General features: G+C 39.3%; 1 protein-coding gene across 1 annotated transcript in view; it reads right to left on the bottom strand.

The window, feature by feature from the left end:
• Positions 1–4,920: 4,920 nt before the first annotated feature.
• The window catches only part of tafa3a (TAFA chemokine like family member 3a), a 95,577-nt gene continuing 80,373 nt past the window's right edge, over positions 4,921–20,124 (bottom strand). Inside the window, exons 3-5 of the mRNA XM_030729721.1 lie at positions 14,907–15,056; positions 13,908–14,032; positions 4,921–5,629 (exon numbers count right to left, since the gene is read on the bottom strand). Of these exons, the coding sequence (XP_030585581.1) occupies positions 5,618–5,629; positions 13,908–14,032; positions 14,907–15,056 (287 nt within the window). The 3' untranslated portion in view covers positions 4,921–5,617. The remainder of the gene's footprint in view (positions 5,630–13,907; positions 14,033–14,906; positions 15,057–20,124) is intronic.

Below are 20,124 nucleotides of genomic sequence, written 5' to 3'. Positions count from 1 at the left end.
TTTGTCTATAGTGATTATGTGAAGCAATCATGTGCTGCAATTTTCCTTTATTTTATCCTGGTGTTTTTCCCATCTCTCTCTCTCTCTCTTTCTCTCACTCTCTCTCTCTCTCTCTCCCTGCTTCTGGCTGTGCATCCAGGGAAACTCCTAGATTATCATTTCATGTCTATTTCCACCATGAATAATTCTATAAAGTGGACTGTAAATTCCCCACTCGCCCTGTCAGCGGTCTTTGTCCTTCAAGCTCAGGTCCTCCAGCAGAGGCTAGTTCTTCTCTCAGCCCTTGGTATTTATCAAGCTTCTTGAGTTCCTTCTCCCTGATGCTGCTATCGCTTGGTATTGCTACATCTATCACTATGACCCTCTTCCTCTGCTTGTCCACTCTGATGTCTGGTTGGTTAGCCATCACCAGTTTGTCCGTCTGTATCTGGAAGTCCCACAGGATCTTAGCTCAGTCATTCTCAACCACCCTTGCGGGTGTATCCTATTTCAACCTCAGGACTTCTAGGTCATACTTGGCACAGATGTTCCTGTATACTATGCCAACTACTTGGTTACTCAGTTCTGTGTATGTCCTGCCTGCTAGCATCTTGCATCCTGCTGTTATGTGCTGGATTGTCTCAGGGGCATCTCTACACAGCCTGCACCTGGGGTCTTGCCTGGTGTAGTGGACCCCAGCCTCTATAGATCTTGTGCTCAGAGCTTGTTCCTGTGCTGCCATGATTAGTGCCTCTGCCTCCTTTTCATCCCAGCCTTGTCCAGCAATTAGTAGGAATTTTTGATATCAGCCACTTCTTCTATCTGCTGGTGGTACATGCCGTGCAGAGGCCTGTCCTTCCATGATGGTTCCAGTTCTTTCTCCTCTTCTTTCTCGGGTTTCACCGAGCACACGATCAATCATGGACATCTTTTTGATGTAGTAGAAAAAGACAGTCCGCACACCGGAACGCTCCTGGGAAAAAAAATTTTTTTAAATTGCCTTCAAAGTGTAGTAACGTTTCAGGCATCCATGCCCTTCTTCAGACTTGGATTTTTCCCAGGAGCGTTCTGGTGTGTGGTGTCTTTTTCTATTGCTACCATCCTTGTTCCTGCACCCCTTTAACTGCTGCATGTGCGTGTTTGGCTTGTAAAGTCCCACATCTTTTTGATGTACTCATGGACCTTTGTTGTTTCATCCTGGATAGTGGTTCTGACACTCACTAGTCCTTGGCTTCCTTCCTTCCAATTTGTGTACAGTGTCAGGGTGCTGGACGTGGGGTGAAACTCTCCATACAAGATAAGGCGCTTTCTTGTCTTGATGTCAGTGGCTTCTATCCCCTTCTCTGGCCAGCTCTTTATCTCAGCAGGGTATCTGATGACCAACAGGGTGTAGGTGTTGATTCCCCAGATCTTATTCTTCCCATTCAGCTGACTCCTCAGGCCTTGCCTTACTGTCTGCAGATATTTGGTGATTGCTGCTCTCCTAGTGGCCTCTTAATGGTTCCCAATTGCCTATGGGGGTTCCAAGGTACTTGTAGCATTCCTCAATGTCTGCAATGTTTCCTTCTGGTAGTGCAATCCCCTCGGTTCTGACAACCTTCCCTCGCTTTCTTACCATCTACGCTTCTCCAGTCTGAAAGACATTCCGTTGCTGTAGATCCTACCGGTGTGACTATGACTGTGCAAAACAGAGCAAAAGAAATCAAAGTCTAACTGCAAACAAAACTAAAAATGGTTGTTACACAAACTGATCTGAGTGTTTCAGAAACTGCTGAGCTACTGTGATTTTCCAGCACACCCATCTCCTGGGTTTACAGAGAATGGCATGAAAAAGAGAAGATATCCAGTGAGCAGCAGTTCTCTGAGCAAAAGAATGGTCAGATAAGAAGGCTGCAATTGCTCAAATAACCACTTGTTACCACCAATGTAGAGCATCCCTGAATACACATCAAACCTTGAAGTAGAGGGCTACAGCAACAGAATACCACACTGGGTGCCACTCCTGTCAGTTAAGTACAGGAAACTGAGGCTACAATTCACACAGACTCACAAAAATTGGATAACAGAAGACTGAAAAAATGCTGCCTGGTCTGATGAGTCTTGATTTCTGTTGCCACGTTCACATAAATGTGAATCAGGGTAAGAATTTGATGTAAACATCCTGCCTTGGTTTAGGCTGGTGGTGGTCTGATGATGTGAGGACTATTTTCTTGGCTCACTTTTGGTTCCTTAGTACCAACTGAGCATTGTTTAAACAGCACAGCCTACATGAGTATTGTTGCTGACCACGTCCATCCCTTTATGACCACAGTGTACACAGTGTCCCATCTTCTGATGGTTGCTTCCTGCAGGATAATGTGCCATGTCACAATGCTCACTTAATTTCATGCTGGTTTCTTGATACTGGCAGTGTGTTCACTGGCCTCAAATGGCTTCAACAGTGACCAGCTCTCAATCCAATAGAGCACCCTTGGGATGTGGTGGAATGAGTAGCTGCTAAACTGTGTGATGCTATTTTGTCAGCGTCTCAGTATCACACCAAAATGTCTTTCCAGCACCTTGTTGTGTCTATGCCACAAAGAATTAAGGTACTGTAGTTCTGAAGCAAAAGGGCTCCAATCTGGTGCTAGGAAGGTGTAACTAATTAAGTGGCCAGTGAGTGCAGTGCCTGTGTTTTCTAGTTTCTAGTGACTTTTGGGACTTTGGATTTCTTTGGATTTGGCAATAATTCTCACTTTGTGTTTGCACCTGGGTCCCTCAAATAGAAAAATAGTCTAGTCTAGTCTGTGATATAAGAACCATTCAAAATTGTAAAGCAATATAAATTTTGGATATGTATGAATTTTCTGATACAAAGCTCCTTCAGAAATTGTATGCTAAGGATCCCAAAGTGTCCAACCATTCCTCTAAACACATGTCAGCTACACCTGAGCCGATTAAGATGGCCAACATGACTGGAGCGAGAGACCACAGCAGGTTCAATCTCTGCCCATGATCTGTAACCTCTGCCAAACTCGTCCCATACATCCCGCCCAACTTATTTTACTGCTCAGAAAGAAACACGGAAGTCGATAACAAAATTGTCAAAGAGCCAGACCTCAGCTTTGCACTGTGGTTTCCAAACACGCAAACTGCATTGCCATTCAACTTCTTTTATGGCAGACCAGCAAAACCCAGAGGAGCTATGGTATGAAAAGATCTTTCATTATTAATAGAATATTAGCCCACATAAAGGTGAATGACTCAAGGATTGTGTTTCAGCACTGCAGGGGCTGTAAGTGCACAGAGGTTAATTCTCTGATCCAAGGGTAGATTTGTATCATTGTTTGTAGATAGAAAGGGTTTTTCCAGGGGAACGGATTCATGTCTTCTCTCTCTGTTCCTTGGAGCACTGTGGTAGATTGCCTGGTCTGATTAATCTTAATGAATTATGCAAATAGCCTTTATCTCAAATGATTTAGCAATGTTTCTGTATTGTTTTATTAATGCACTTATGAATTACTCTGTATAATCACGTAGCCTTTCCTCAGCCATTCACTGTTTGTAATTCATCGCCAGCTCTTTATTAAATCCATGGTGGTCTCTGGCGAATTGCATGCAGGAATGAGAAATTAGTCATTACTGTAATTTAATGATTTCTAACCAAACAAGAGGCAACCTGGATCGCTTAACCATAGCAAACCTTCTCATTGTCTCCCTTTAGCGTCAGTCCCTGGGGTCTGGTCTTTGGGAGTGAGCTTTTTACATTTTTGTTTAATTAATTGTGTTTAGTACAAGATACATTCTGTGGTGAATGTACCATTTCACTTACAGATGGAAACTGACTTATAAACTATGAAATTCCCCATAAAGTGAGGGTTTGTTTTGAGTCTAGACTGAAGCGTTCTCTTTTTTCTTGTTCTTCTTCTTCTTCTTCTTTCTTTTGCTATGTATTTATGGTAGTACAAACTGACTTTTCTTAACAGGAAGAATTCAGTAAAATATAATTTTAGCACAGATTCTACGATAATATTTTCTTAGAGTCATAAACATTACACCTATAGAGGAAATCTACATTTCAAAAATGTATTTTATTATCATATCAGTGGAGGGGACCCACTTTATATACTGAGATTTCCTATGCCTAAGGTATATGATACATGTTATAACTGTCTTCTGGCTCCTCACAGGAACCTGTCTCTAACTGACTTCTACAGATAAGATAACAGAAAGTCATGTCCATCAGTTATTATAATAACTGCATTATGTTTTAAAAAAGGATGGACATTTTATTTGCCCTTGGATCCCACTGATTCAAATGGCTAAGCCACTTGAGCTAATGCTGCACACTCCTCAGCCTAATTTCCTCAGAAGTTTTACTTTATGGCACGTAGTAACAAGGCTTTTTGGATTTATAACAGAAAAAGCCTTATGGGATCTCAGAAAGTAAGTAAGCAAGTAGTATAATTTGGCTGGTGATGGGTTGCATTAATTTAATGCAATAAACAAAGGATGACACTGGCATCTACTTTGGGAAATGAGTCAAATAGGATTAAGGTTGTTTTAGGGTAAGAGATAATTATCTCCCTGGACCAGATTTCAGATACTTTTTTTTGTGAAGAACAGTGTAGTGAGATTTCACCCTTTTATATTTTTGAACATGGCCTACTTTTGCATTTGCTGATTTTCGCATTTCAAATCCACCATGAACACAACCTTGATTAGCTGTGAGCTCCCCCCTCCTTCCTGCTTTTTTTTTTTTCTTAGATTATTTGCTTGACCTGCTAATTTTAAATCCCAGCAGCGCCTGCCTATACAGCACTATGGCCTGGTATGCAAATTGCCTTAACAAAGATTGTTTAAAAAAAAAAAAAAAAAATCAAACTTTTTTTTAACAGCAATATCCATTAAGTTAGATTTATTGAGATAATACTGACATTTGTAATGAATAGTAGTCACCAGGCTTTGAAAACAACAGATATCATTAAAACATTTTGGCAGAACTGAGCCATGTTGACCCTTGGTGAGCTGTAGCTAAACATCTTACATTTTTTCTTGGTTTCACTGTTGTGGCATTGTCTTTTGTCTTTGAAAAGAAGACTTGACATCCTAACAAACTTAAAAAAGCCAGACACTTGAAAATAACAAGAAGAAACAGAAGAGATATCTGCTCCATAAGGCTAAAAGGAACGCAAATGCTTATGATCTCACGAGATCTTCAACACAGATATGCATCAAGAGTCCTGGAGCTCTTTGTGGCAAGAAAATAACACAAAAGTTTCACATCACATGGTTTTGTTTCAAGGATGATCTTTTTTTTTCTGGTGCCATCCAGAGTCCTTTAGTCAATATATATCTTCATTGGTGAGTCTTCTAGTCCAAAGGAATAAAACTATAATACAAAGAAAGATTTGGTGGGCAGTAGAGTTCAGAGACAGCTACTGTTGATGCTAGATCAAAAGTCAGGAATCTGTTTGGATATGTAGTCTTATATGATGCTCCCTGGTCCTCCATTCATTCACTGGAATGTCTGTGATTATTGTCCTTGTTGGTCCCTGGTTTCCACCAATCCTCAAATCACATGATATCCAAATGTCCAATGGTGCTGATCAAAGAAACAGTGTCTGGTTTCAAATCTGGTTATCCTTGGAACAGACAACTATCGGGTGACCTAGAGACAGGGAAAGGATAAGAAGTTAGGAAACAGAAAGGAACTCTGTGACTATATTTTCTATATCTTGGTTAAGATATAGAAAAATAATCCTCTTCTCTTTAATTGTTTCAACTTTACTAAAGAGAAGTGTAGCCAGAACAAGAATGAAAAACTTAGTCAGAAAAATTAATAAAATGCTATTTTCTTTCAACTTTCATGCTGGATTCAGCGAATATGACTGGTTGTATCACAACCAAAAATATCACTAGACAGCCTACTTCAAATACAGCAAAACTCTGGAGTTTCCAGATGGTACTCTAATTATAACTCAGACATGTTCTAAAATGTTCTAAAAGAATAAAAATTGACTAATGCTGATTATTTTAGCAGCAGAGCTTTATCACAGTGCTGGTCTTTTGATCCACTACTTTAGTCTAGACAAAAATATTTAAATAATTATGAAAAAAAAAAAAATATTCCCTTCACATTTTGTACAGATGTTCACAGCACAGATGTTCACAACACCACCACCAGATCATGTTCCTCGCAGGATGAATTGTAGTAATTACGGTGATTTCTTACACTTCCAACCAGCACCACCATCAGCTTAAATTTTCAATCTGTTATATAACTTAGGTTATGACGAAATACCTTCAGAAGTAATGGCCCTCCTGTCAGCCTCAGCTGTGCATGTCTGGTGCTACTTAGTAACACCAAATATCAAACTAACTAACATTTTGTTATGATTCTTTTTTTGTTATAACTATACCTGAAAAAAATCACATTTTTTTTCTTGATAATAGTAGCCATTAACATTGCTGTAGAGTTTTAATCATGTGTTTGTCCTGCAACTCAGTGACTCTCCTTTAAATAATAGCTTTCCCATTAAAACAAATTCTTGTTTTGATGCTGCATCTCCGCTGCTATTGTGTATCTGTCGAAAGTGTGACAGGTTCAAGGTGCTCGTTTTCCCAGCGTGGCATGTTTATAATTCAAAAGCCTGTGCTGTTACATAGCAAAAGACGACAGCAGTTAGAAGTCAGATGTGATGCAGTGTACATCATGGTCAATGATTTCCATGCAGACAGAGGGAATATTATTATTCATGATGCCATACAGCTGGAATAAGTATCCTCAGATGTTTTCATGAATATTAATCTAATGGTTTGAAAGATGCAGTTTGTACTACTCTCACTTTAAGCAAATCTCTAAAAATACTCTGGGACAGGAATGTTGTTCTTTGTTGATTTGCCCTTTAAAAAGTAGAACACAAGTAACTCTGTGACTTGGTCTGTAATGTTAGAGACACTTTAATATAGATGTGCACGCACAGGCAAACACACACACACACACACACACACACACACACACACACACACACACACACACACACACACACACACACACACACACACACACGCACAGACGGTAAGAGAGACTGATATGAGAGCAGGTGTTCCTGTGTGAATATTTGCACATCACTGTTATTCAGTTAGAAGTTAGTGGGGTCTCACCAGTTGAATCAACAAGGACTTTACCACACGCAATCCGTGTTCTAAGCAAAACAATCCCAAAAAAAATGTGTTGAAGTGTGATTTTTTTTTTGTTTTTTCCTGCTGCTTAGAGCTGCAGCTGATAACACAGGGCTTGCTGTTTGGGGAGCCACAATTTAATTTTCACTTCCATGTGGCAATCCTCAGGAATCACGGGTGTGAGCGAGAATATGAAAATTAGCTGGTCTCGCACTACATTTACAGGAAGCTGTAGACGGAGAGCATTCGTGGTGCAGCTTAACATGAAATTAATCCTTGTGATTTTGTCCACATTAGAAAAGGCAAACTCTGGCATATTACTGCGTATTACATATTACTGCTACAGTGGCCCTACTGTGAGATACTGTGAGATGCACAAATATTTTTGTTTTGTATGAGATGAGATGCACTTCACCTCATTAAAGTGGTCGAAACATTCTCTAATGATATCCATCAACATTTTGGGGTAAAAAAAATGCTATTAGTCAAATTTATGTATAACTTTGCACATTGTGTGTTGCCTTTTTTTTTTGGCAATTTTTTAAATTACTTTTTAATAAGCGCATGGTGGTGGGGAGAGAATTTCTAACCATAACTTTGGAAAAGCATACAAAAAGAACAACTGCTGTCATGGTCCATCAGTTCTGAGTTTCTGAAAGATTGAGTCTTGTTTATTTTTTTGATATGTGTTATGGGTTCTTCAAGGTTTGTCTTCTAGCCTGGTTGTTCAAGTCTATATCCATTTCTTTAATTTATTTATACGTTTTCTGTCATTTTCATTTCTTATGAGTTTGAGGTTTGCTTTTAGTTAGTTCCCTTTGTGTTTCCATTCTGTTCTTCTGTCTCATTCTGTGTCAAGTTCATCTAATTTCCCAGTTTAGTTGTGCCTTATTCCTGTTTTATTTTGTCCTCTGTGTCTGGTATCGAGTTTAACTTTCCTTGTCTCATTATGTTGATCATATTCAGCTGTGCTAGTTCCCCACCTGTTACCTCTCCCCTCGTTATCTTGTGTATATATTGTTTCAGACTTCCTTCGTCGTTTGTTGTGTTGTCTGCATAGCTGTGTGTCCTTGTAGTACAGTATTCACTGTATTGGTATTCTGTGTTCATTGTGCTTCTTGTACATTTCAAGTGACTTTTGGATTCCCTGGTTTTGCCCTCTGTTTATCCCTGGACTTCAGACTTAGATCTAAGATTTATCAGCATTAAAAGCTCATTAATGTTTCCCTCCTGCATCCTGCATTTGGGTCTGCAAATAAATCTACCGTCCACCCAGCCTTTTTCTTTTATGACGAATTACATCCTTATTTATAATATTATCTCATACATTACTGACACAATATTTAAAATTGAATTATGGCAGTTAACTTCATTACACAGTAACTGTGAAAGCACTGCAACTTATTTTATATATTTAAGATGTCTATTGTAAAAGAAAAATAAAAGTATGAACACATTTGTGACTGCAGAAGCTGCTTTTGAGGGGCATTTCACCTCTTAAGGGACAAGTAAAAGAGAGAAAAATCATAGAAGGAAACCAAAGCAAAATGTCTGCAGCCACAAAAACTTGAAGCCTGGCATAAGCTTATCAAGGCAATTAGCATTCAGTGGTTTTCTGGGTGTCACTGTGATGGTTACTGGGGAATAAACACAAAGGGGAATCAGCAGAAGGCAGCTCCTCAGGGTTTAATGCTTAAGTTGCTTCAGAATGAAAGACCACACTTGACTGGTCAGCCACAGGTTCAAAGTCCCATTGACAAACTAAGACTCCACCTTTGATGGGGAGCTACTGAAGCACGTGTGTGTGTGTGTGTGCATGTGCACATTTGTGTGTCTGCCATTGTCATACTCGTAAGCATCTTAACAGACTTTTTACTCCCCTTGAAAAATATTGGACCATTCTTGAGTTTTCATTGTGCTCTAAGATCACAAATTACAGACTTGATGTCAGCCTCCAGCAATGCTTTTAAAAGTAAATCAATCGTAATTAGAATTATTTAGCTCATCTTTCTGAGCTATCTATTGATTAAACATTCTTAGAGCATTTTCCTGCCTTTTAACTCTAAATACCAGTTTTATTAACATGCTATTCTGACTGACAATATAGTTAACAAACAATTTGATTCCATTTAAATAAAAAAAAAAAGAAAGTTTAGCACTTCTTTGTGTGAAGGCTGCATTGCACATATGCACCTTCAATCAACTAAATACTACAAGCACTTTCATATGTCAGTTAGTTGTTTGAAGAAAAGGTTCAAAGTGCATTTTAAACATAAGGAGACAGTATGGAGCGCCTAGATAGCAGAGAGGTAAAAGATCAGAGTTAAGTTCAAGGCTGGTCTGTGGAAAGGAAGCCCGCTTGACTAGCATTACCTCAGTGTTTAGGTATAAACCATCTATTTAAAATATTTTTTTTCATGCTTGTTTGTTTTCTGTTGTTCTAAAAATACTTTTTTTTTTCTTTAGATTAGAATGTTTTGGCCAGAAACAAACTTATGCTCTCATGTGGATATCATCCGGGATCTCAGAAATCATTGAATTCAACCTAAGGTCATTAATCATTTTCTGCACCTATAATTTGCCTGAAACATTAAAGCTAGAGTGCATACACTCAACACAGTAGTAGCAGTAGAGCTTATAAGCCATATATTCATATTTTTGTTGTGAAAAGAAATCTCTCTTGGACAGCCATCCATCAACACGTTTCAGCACATTCTCTACAAGCGGCACCTGTCAAGTGGAAAGGATCTGTGTCTTTTCTTTCTTTCTTTTTTTTGCCTTCTGTCTTCTGATTGATGAGAAGTGAAAAGCGGGAGCAGCCGAGGTTATAATTCCTGACATTACGAGCAGGACTATAACACTAGCTGCTTCTGGACATGCAGAGAAAGAGGGAACGACTGGAGCTGTCCTGAGAGGTGTTAAGACATCTACTTTACTGATATGACTTCATCATAAGGTGAAATGACACCAATTTATTTTTTTCTAATCGAAATGCCTCTGCTGGGAACAAACTACTGTAGGAGGTATAAGATAAGATAAGATAAAACTTTAATGATCCCACGACGGGGAAATTTGTGCATTACAGCAGCTCAATAGAGAGAAAAAATGAAAAGGATGATATGTACTGCTAAGTCTGTTTTGGACCCTTAACACGCTAAATATAAAATATAACTCAGACTGCAGAGTTTACACTAAGCTCAGTCTTAAAGGAGTTTTGTAGACAACAGTTGGGTTACCTGCATTTTTTTGCTAAAAAATTCCTGCCTGCTGGTTTTGGAAAAACACTGATAAAAGCAGCAAAATTGCAAGTCTTAAAAAAAACAAACAATAAGCTAAAAGACACCAAAATACAGTGTACGTAAAACCAGGTAACTTCTAACCTTTCACTTTCTGTGCATGGAGTTAAATGCCAAAATACATAAATGGGTATCCGAATGTTTTTGGACTTAATTTTACACACACTAGCTTTTAGCCCAGTGTACTGAAAGGACATGAACTCATTTATGTAAAAATGTTCATACTGTATGCTGTCACTAGTTAGCTTACACAGACCTAAAACAGATTGCTTAAGAAATCACGTGACATGCTTGAACAATCTTCAATTCACATAGCTTCCATACTGTATATTGTATAAAAAGGGGATGTAGAATGTATTTTTCACTAAGGTTTATGTCTTTTAACCTAAGTTGGAACCAAGACATAAACGGTTTGATTTTTGTATCTTTGAAATACTACTTTAAGATTCATTTGCTGGAATTTCTATCAGAGAGTAATAGACGTCACAGATTTACTGCACCAACGCCACACTTAAGAACCTGAGCTCAGTCCTCAGGAAACCCTCCCCTCATTCCTCAGAATGATGTTAATTGTCAAGACACTCGGGTACAGAGCCCTCTAGCAAACACAAGCCATCGCTGGCTGTCTCTCTGTGGGAGGCAGCAAGGCCATGAGCGTGGCGTGACCCCCGCTGACTCCCTAATCAAAAAAGGAGTCGAGGTTCTGACGGGTTCTACTAGCCACCTGGACCCCTGCTCGTCTGTGCCTCTGTTTCTGCTTTCCCGTGGCTGTGTGAGAGGGCATGAATTATTAACCCGGCTAAAATAAAAAGCTCTGCTTCATCCAGGCCTCCTGTAGGCATGAATAATGGAAGAAGCAGCTCAACTACAGGCGTTTGGTGAGTCAAACAGTGGACCGTGATGGATGGCAAAGGGCCTACTCTGTGCCCCCCCTCCACCCTCACCTACCATCCACTTCAGGTCCACCACACCCTCAAACCCAAAACACACTTCCAGATAACCTCTATTAATCTCTAGAAGTGCTACAGCCTGAGCCCTCCTGGCTGCTTCAGCACATCCCACTCGACAATTTTGCTTCCTGGGGGGATATTTGTTTGTTTGTTTGTCTTTCTCCTGCCTTTGCTCGCCTTTGTTTTGCTTTTCTCTTGCACTTTTGAAGTCATATGCAAGGCTATTCAAAGGCAGCGTGTGACTCGAGCCTGCTTTCACTTAACCTTAATGCTAAAACCTTGAGGATGAGATGGATACACGGTAGATGGATGTGATCAGTCATCTGAAACATTTTGTAACTCATCAGAGGCTGCAATTTCCATCTTGTACCAAGGAACTCAGTAGTGTACAATCACACTGTCTATTACAGATGTGATAATTGTCATGTGCTGTATGTTTGCATATTTCATTTCTCACCTAAAATACTGTACCAACTGACAGTACAGAGTTTTATGATGACTGTATTTGTTTATTCTATTCATATAAAAGAATATCTGAATCACTCTTTCACCCTGTAATTACACAATTTACACAAATTACACAAAAAAGACAAATGTATTATTGCATATATTAATACAACACATCATTAATATTTAGGAAGAATTTTGTCACAAAATATTTCGCAGTCTGGCCGCCCTAAAATAAGCTCAGATGTCATTTTGCGATCAAAACCCTGAGTTAATTTCATGATTAACAGTGGATATGTGTCACGTGCACTAATTTTTAATTTAAAATTTAATTTAAAATAAGTCAAATGATCACTTAAATCCCTAAAAAATGACATTCTATTTAACAGAAAATTTGAAGGAACCAATTCTGAATGTCACAAAGGGGAAAAAAATGATACAATTACTTCTGATTAAATCCACATTACTTTTTAATGTTGCTTAACAGGACCTAAAATGACACCAAAATTTACTGTATTTATCTCAGGTCATTTAATAATACAATGAAGGCCTTTCAATGAATGCTTGATTTTTCTATATAAATTTGTTATGACTGATAAATGTAGATCAGGGTATATATTTCTATACATGTTGACATACCTATCATCAATATATGAATGTGATCTATTCTTCATTTCTTAATTTGATATCTGATGTAATGTTATTAGTTACACCTGTTCAACTTCCTCTTAATACAAATATCTAATCAGCCAATCACATGGCAGCTAGGCAGAAGATGAAGTTGGTTTACTTAAGTTCAAACCAAGAATAAAAAGGGTCATTTAAACACTTTGGATCCTTCAGTACCAACTGCATATTACTTAAATGCCACAGCCTACCTGAGTATTCTTGCTGACCATGGCCATCCTTTTATGACCACAGTGTACCCATCTTCTGATGGCTGCTTCCAACAGAATAACATGCCATGTCACAAAGCTCAAATCATTTCATGCTGGATTCTGGAAAGTAACAATGATTTAACTCTACTCAAAGGGTTTCCACAGTTATCATATCTCAGTCCAGTAGAGAAGATGTGGTGGAATGGAGTCATGTGCAGCCAACAAATCTGCAGCCACTGCATGATGTTATTATGTTACAGACCAAAATCTCTGAGGAATGTTTCCAGCAGCTTGTTGAATCTATGCCACAAAGAAGTAAGGCAGTTGTGAAGGCAAACGGGAGTCCAAACTGGCGCTGGCAAGGTGTATCTAATAAAATGTCCAGTGAGCGTACAATACCATGTTTTTTATTGCCCTCTTTATTTGGAAGCAGGCCTTTCCAGATGGCCTGATTGAGTGATTCAGTCCAAAACAGCATTAAACTGGCAGCTTTCACTCCAACGCTGACACAGTTGGATGAAACATTAAACACACCTGAACTTGACATCTCCCTACAATGTTTGAATGATATCTGATTGTGCCTAGGTGGGAAAAGAGCAGGTAATTTCTGGTGTATTCACACTGAGCGAGTGGTCCTCTGGTTTCCTGCTTCCTGCATACAATTGCATTGGAGTTCAGATATGCCCAAATAAACTGTACTGAGACCAACAAGTACCAGAATTCTTTGGCTTTAACTATACTGCATGGGAGAGTACATTCACTTCACTAGAACATCCTGCTCTCTGCTAAACACCTCAACCAAATTAGTAGCTTAAGTAAAATATAATAAACTGACTGTAGTTAGACAACAAAATGGGGCTGCAGGTAAATAGACAGCTGAACTTAACTCACCCCTTCTAGTGTGGAAGGTGATCGCTTCAAGATACACTTCACTGATTCTCCCCTGTGAGTCACATCTTCCTCTCCTGCTGCCTTCTACTCTGCCTACTCTGATCTCACTCATCTGAAGTTAATAAAAAAAAACTTTCAGTGTTTTCTCTACCTTTTTTTCTTATTCACTTAGCACTTCTCTGTTTTTCTAGGGTCAAATTATTTTAGGTTGTGACTTTCTTGTCATTGTGTGGGTTTAAGAAATTTTATGAAGGAGTGAACACATTTTTTTTTTTAACTCTCAAACACAGAATTTAACACACCTTAGTTGTCTTAACTTTGTTTCCTGTACTGCAGCTCCATCCTTTGAGATCTGGCAGCACTTTACACTCTTCTCCATCCATGCAGGGATGCATCTGGCACCACCACTTCTGTGCAACTATGGATGCTGTGAGGAAAATAAAAGCCAAAGTACAGTAAAAGAAAAGAAATAGCAATCCCCGGCCCCCCAAAAAACAAAAAAAAAACAAAAAAACAATTATCAACATGCTGTTTAAATATGTAGCTCAGTTCGGCCCTTACTGAAGTAACAGCAAGTGCCTTTGACTTCTATATACAGCACAGTGATTAACGGGAGCATTTTGATCTCTCTCTAGCTGGCAGTGGAGAACTGTCAGTCCTGCCCTGGAGTGTTTTCAGGCCTGAATTACAGGGCATGGGTCAATGTCAAGCCAGTGAGAGTTGTGAACAGGTGTGTTCAGGTGTGTGGAGGATGGATGTTTGTGTGTAGGAGGAGAACGAAAACCATGCAGAAGGCTGATGTGTCAAGATTTTTTTGTTGCTTCAAGGAAGCCTATAGGGTAGAACCAGCTTTCCCTGACATTTCTAAAGCGAGGGGAGAGCTGTCAAAATAAGGAAGCCTTGTCAGAGATATTACAGTGAAAAGAGGAGATAGCGATCGATTCACCTGTAACTGAGGCCACTTTTGACATGGTTTTAAATGACCTGGCCTTCTGTCTGCTCTACTGAACATCTCTGATATAACTTCAACAGCAGACAAAGAGCTGAGTGAATGAACAGGTAAGTGATTTGATTTGAAGATTATGAAGCCTTTGGGTCATACAACAGCAGGATCACGAAAATCTCAACATTGTATTTTTTGCTTCTTTGGCACAAGAAGCTCCCTGTGCCAAATGATCAGTGAAATGAGCACTGAGACACAGTGACAGGTGTGACAGGTTTACACTGTGCCACATTTCTTCCCCTAATCAGAATTGGGTCACAAATCATTACCAAAAAATGTAATGAGAACCTTGGCATACCATCTACACAAGATGGAGCTGCTCTTGTTGTTCCTGCCACTTGTCCGGGGAAGCAGGAGCATTTGACAGTCTGGGATCTCTCTTCGATCTTGTTCTTGTTGCAGCATCGATGTGCGGCAATTACCTCACAGGTTCCTGCTTTCACATGAACTGGAAGCACAAAGAAACACATTGGTTAGAATGTGTGTGACAGCCTGAACTATTTCTCACCACAACAATAATAGCTAGAAATAACAGGGCTCTAAATATGTGGTTTGTATACAGTGTATGTTTTTTGTAATAATGCTAAGTTTGACATATTTGGGGATTATTCAAAAATTACATTAAAATATTTAAAGCAGCATTGCATAAGAAGATCTATTCATCCTTTGCAATAAAACCTATAATCCATGTATAAGGAGCAATGGTAGCTGCCATGGAGCGCTTGGGGACCAATTCCAGGTGTAAGTCAGTACTTTGGTCAAGGGCACAATAACAGGAGAATTAACCTAGCATACTTTCTGATTGTGGGAGAAGCTGGATCTCCCAAGCAGAAGGGGACAAACCCAGGGCCTTCATGCAGGGAGTCAAAAATGTCAACCACTGAGCCTCTCTGAATGCCCTACCATGTTTTTGATACTCTGCCCTATTCCCATGTGACTCCACAAAAGATGTAATTCTTTCAAAAATGATCCTAAAGACAAAGGTTACTTTCTAAAACAGATGATCTCAACGTCCTACTGTACAACAGACTGACGTTTACCTTTTAAGAAATAAATCATACAGGATGCTACAGGATGCAAACCATTTTTAAATACCCTTTTGTGACTAATTATGGCAGCAGTGGGACTGACTAAAAACAAACTAAAGTGCCCTTTTTTTAATGGTGATGAATGAACATGGTGCGCAGTGCAACTGTGATGCTTACAAATGTGTTTTTAAAAACAATGTTCAACCTTTTGTGGAGGAGGTGGGTGAGCATGAGCACGGGCAATCATTGAAAATCACCTGATTGTGAGTGAAAATGCTCTTTCAATAGCCCATTCTCTACAAATCCCAAATTAATCTGGACTTTAAATCTAATGAGCGAGATTTTTTTTATTATTTGTTGTGTGTGTGTGTGTGGGGGGGTATAAGCAACCATAGTTGTTGTTTGTTTAGTTATACTACTTGCTCTTTTTTCAGCTTCTCCTTTCTAAGAGAAAATGCATGTACTTAGTATACTCAGTATACTTGTCATATGGATTACTTATTGTCAGTTGCAGCCTTTCTGGGAATTTGACATTCCAAGGGGAAATGATACTTAGCTGTTGCTCCTGTGTTTCCAGTGTTTTTTGCAGGCTAAACTAACCAGTTGCAGGTGGTAGCCCCATATTACTACATAGAGAGAGCAAATAAGGATATTTACCAAAAAGCTAAAAAAGTTGCACTAGCAGCTTTTTTTTAAAATTTGATACAATATGGTATAAACTATCCAAATAATAAATTGATTGGGGCTCCTTTACCAAAGCACTGCATCAGCGCGGCGTGGCATGGAGGCGATCAGCCTGTGGCACTGCTGATGTGTTATTGAATCTTTCATAGCGGCCTTCAGCTAGTCTGTATTCTTGGGTAGGGTGTTTCTAATCTTCTTGACAATACTCAGCATCTGTGGGGTTCAGGTCAGGCACTTTGGCCGGCCAATTAAACACATTAATAACATTGTCTGCAAATTATTTGGTAGTAGCATTGGCTCTGTGGGAAGGTGCTATGTCCCGCTGAAAAAAGAAATGAGAATTTTCATAAAACTTGTCAGCAGATGGAAGCCTGAGATGCATTAATCTCCCCTGGTAAAGGACTGTGTTGACTTTGGACTGTGAGACACAGTGGACCAACCATCACCAACAGCAGCAGATGACCTGGCACCCCAAATCATCACAGACTGTGGAAACTTCACCCTGGATGTCAAACACCTTGAATTTTTCCAGATTCTAGGACCTTGATTTCCAAATGAAATGCAAAATTTACTTTTATCTGAAAAGCAGGAGTCCAGTTTTTTTTTTCTCTTTAGCCCAGATTAGAGATGTTGTCTCTGGCTCCCTTTCTTGCAGACATCTGTGCATGGTGGCTCTTGATGATCTGACACCATCCTCTGTTGTTTGTGCACCTTTTCCTACCACACTTTTGACTTCCAGTCAACTTTCCATTAACATGCTTCAATACAGCACACTGTGGACAGCCAGCCTTTCCAGCCACAACCTTCTTGGGCTGACCCTCTTTGTGGAGGTTGTTGATGATGGTTATCTACATAACAGTGAAGTCAGCAGTCTTCCTCATGATTGCAGTTATGTGTAGTAGATTGAGAGATTAAATTGTTTGAATATTGATTCACTCAAATTTAGGAATAAATATTTGAACAATGAGAGCTATTGGCCATAATCATGAAAATTAAAACAAATAAAGGCTTGAAATATTTCACTTTATGTGTATATTAAGCACAGAATGGATTAAAGTTTACCTTTTAGAATTGAATTACAAAAAGGTACTCATACAATTTCAAACACAGTATAAAGCACAATGCTGAAGAAAAGGCTCAACAGAGAATATTGTTTTGTCAGTACATGAATTTGGCCCTACAGAAAATCGAACAATGTTTGCTCGGCGTGTGCTTCCATGTCTATTCAGCTATAAGGAGAGACCTACTAGTACTAATTTCCTGTTATGGTGAAGTCTTGTTTGAAACACCATGGCTACTTCATATCCAAATCACGCCTCAAGTGGAGGAGGCTGACTTTATGACCATGCAGCCCATGTAGCTTCACTCGTCCACATACCCTATCCTCGAATGACACGCACAATCCACTGACCCATAATCCCAATCAGAGGACAAAAAAAGAAGGCATTCCATTAGGGTAAGGCTAACAGACATACTTTAAGAAAATTACTTTATTAATACCTCTAAACTCCTTATTTACGTGGCAGAACATTGCAGTGTCAATTACAAGGGCATTTTTTTAAACTGTCATTAGCTTTGATCAAACATCAATACAGCTCTTTATTTTATATTCATTACTTTTTGGCATAGACTCATCACAATGCTGTGCATGTTTGTGTATTTATACCTAACAAACACTACTGTGCAGGTGAGATAAATAAATAAAAACAGCATCTGAAAAGTTTTGACAATCCTTTCAGATAAGCCTTAATTATGTCTATAAAGATTTTCCAATTTGGAGCTCTTCTCGAAAATAAATTGCAGCAAGCCTCCATCTTCCCATTAGCTAGCAATCCTGAAATCTCATCTACAACATTAAAAACATTTTGCTCCCAATCAATAAGGTGCTATTCACATTCTCACAAAAGCCAAGACAACAATTGACGATTAAGTGCTTTTCAGCGAGCAGAAACTTACTGATGCAAAAACAGGTCAGGCTCCATGCCCTTGATGTGATTATCTTTAAGCCACCAGCACGCCCCCCCCGGTCAAAGTTAATTTCAAAAGTTGGAATAGCTTTGGCAGAATATTCAAACTTTGTTAAGAGATAGATGCACACGGACAATAGGTGATCCCTAGAGGGGTAATGGGCAAAGACAGTCATTGTAAATTACCTTATTGTGAGGGAAAACAAATACAGCATTAACTGATTAGTCATTACACATGTTAAATAATGTATGTAATGGATTAATAACGCTCTACACTGAAACAATATAACTGCATTAACTCAAAGACAGTGCTAGATGTCACACTAAAAGCTTTTTAAATCCTCTCACACTTCTGTGGTGCTCTGAACGCTGATGTGCTTCATTTATATAGTTTTTCTGTATGCATCTCCACTCTGCCATATTCTCTAGGTAAGTCTCACTGAGGTTAAAAAAAAAACAGCTTTTTTCCAGAGAGCATCAGACACAACAACAACTGCAAATCTAAACAAATGCAAAAGTCACACAACTACCAATGACTTAATACGATATACAGATCACATATAATAAACATCAAGGTCAAAACAGGTTAAGTGCAACTTGAAGAGCAATCGCAAGAATCTAAATGATTTTCTCCACCTTTTACAACTGAATTAAATAGATTGTGCCAGTCAAGTTGGGCAGCACAACAAAGCAAAAGTGTGTTTTGTTTTGTTGTTTTTTTTTGCTTGAGTCAGTTGTAAACCTGAAAATGTGTTAAATATTATGAAAGCAAAGGCCACAGTGACACCATGATGCAAAAAGAAGGAAAGGAAGCTACAGCACAGACTGCGTGTAAGTCTGGTACTGTAGACTCATTAAGGTGCAGAAAGCAGCTAGTTTGGACTCCCCATGTGGAGACAAGCACTGATTAAAACTGGAGATGCTAGCCAAGGTCACTGACTGTGAGGCTCGACCTATAGATACCATGCTGTGGGGAAGGGGTGAGAGGTCAGAGAGCAGGCTATGGGGGTCAGCCAAGTAAGGAACAACAATGAACTGTGTGATTACTGTGGCCTCTGCATAGCGGGCATGGGCTCTGGGAAACAATGAAACCAGAGAAAGTGTATTAAAAAACTGGAAAACTAGAGATAAACTCTTTAAAGCTGTGGGTGAAAATTTAGATTGATTGACCTAAATGGACTAAGGTCTGTCTGCAATAACCATTCAGCAGTTATCTCCTTTATTTGTTTTTACTGATAGGCCTTAGTCCCTCAAGCCAGGGCTGAATTCAGACTGCTTACATGAAACACAAAGGTTTCACAAGAAAATGATGCATAGTTTGCTGTAGAACAGTAGCGTGAAAGCTATAAACTGCAACACATACATCCAAAAGAAAGGTTGCCTGTTGTCTTCTGTGTGAGATCCATGTAGCCAGATAAATGGTTCATGAGCCCTGTGATCAATACATTTCTATTAAAGCACTTAGAAATGCCATCAGTTTAAATCAGCAGGCACAAACATCAGCAGCAGGGAAAAATGAGAGACAAACAGAGGTGAAAGGACAGAGACCACTAATGAGAACTGGCACAAGGCCCGACCCTTCAGCCAATCAATAGCATTCCGAAGTGAACCACTCTGCTCTCCGATCACATTCATCGAACCTTGATTGATTAATGCCAAAATGCAACCAGAACCTACTCAGAACTCCATCCATCCATCTATCCACCCATCCATCCATCCATCCTCTTCTGCTTATCCTGTTCAGGGTCGCGGGGGTGGGGGGTGGCTACCCCAGCTGTCATAGGGCTGCAGGGTACACCAGCTTTTAGAGGGCTGAAGTTGTTAAGGTGTGTTCAAG

Source organism: Archocentrus centrarchus, chromosome 5 (assembly GCF_007364275.1).
Source record: "Archocentrus centrarchus isolate MPI-CPG fArcCen1 chromosome 5, fArcCen1, whole genome shotgun sequence".
Lineage (NCBI taxonomy): Eukaryota > Metazoa > Chordata > Actinopteri > Cichliformes > Cichlidae > Archocentrus > Archocentrus centrarchus.
Note: the sequence above shows the minus strand (reverse complement) of the source record. Positions and strands in the feature narration are given on the sequence as shown.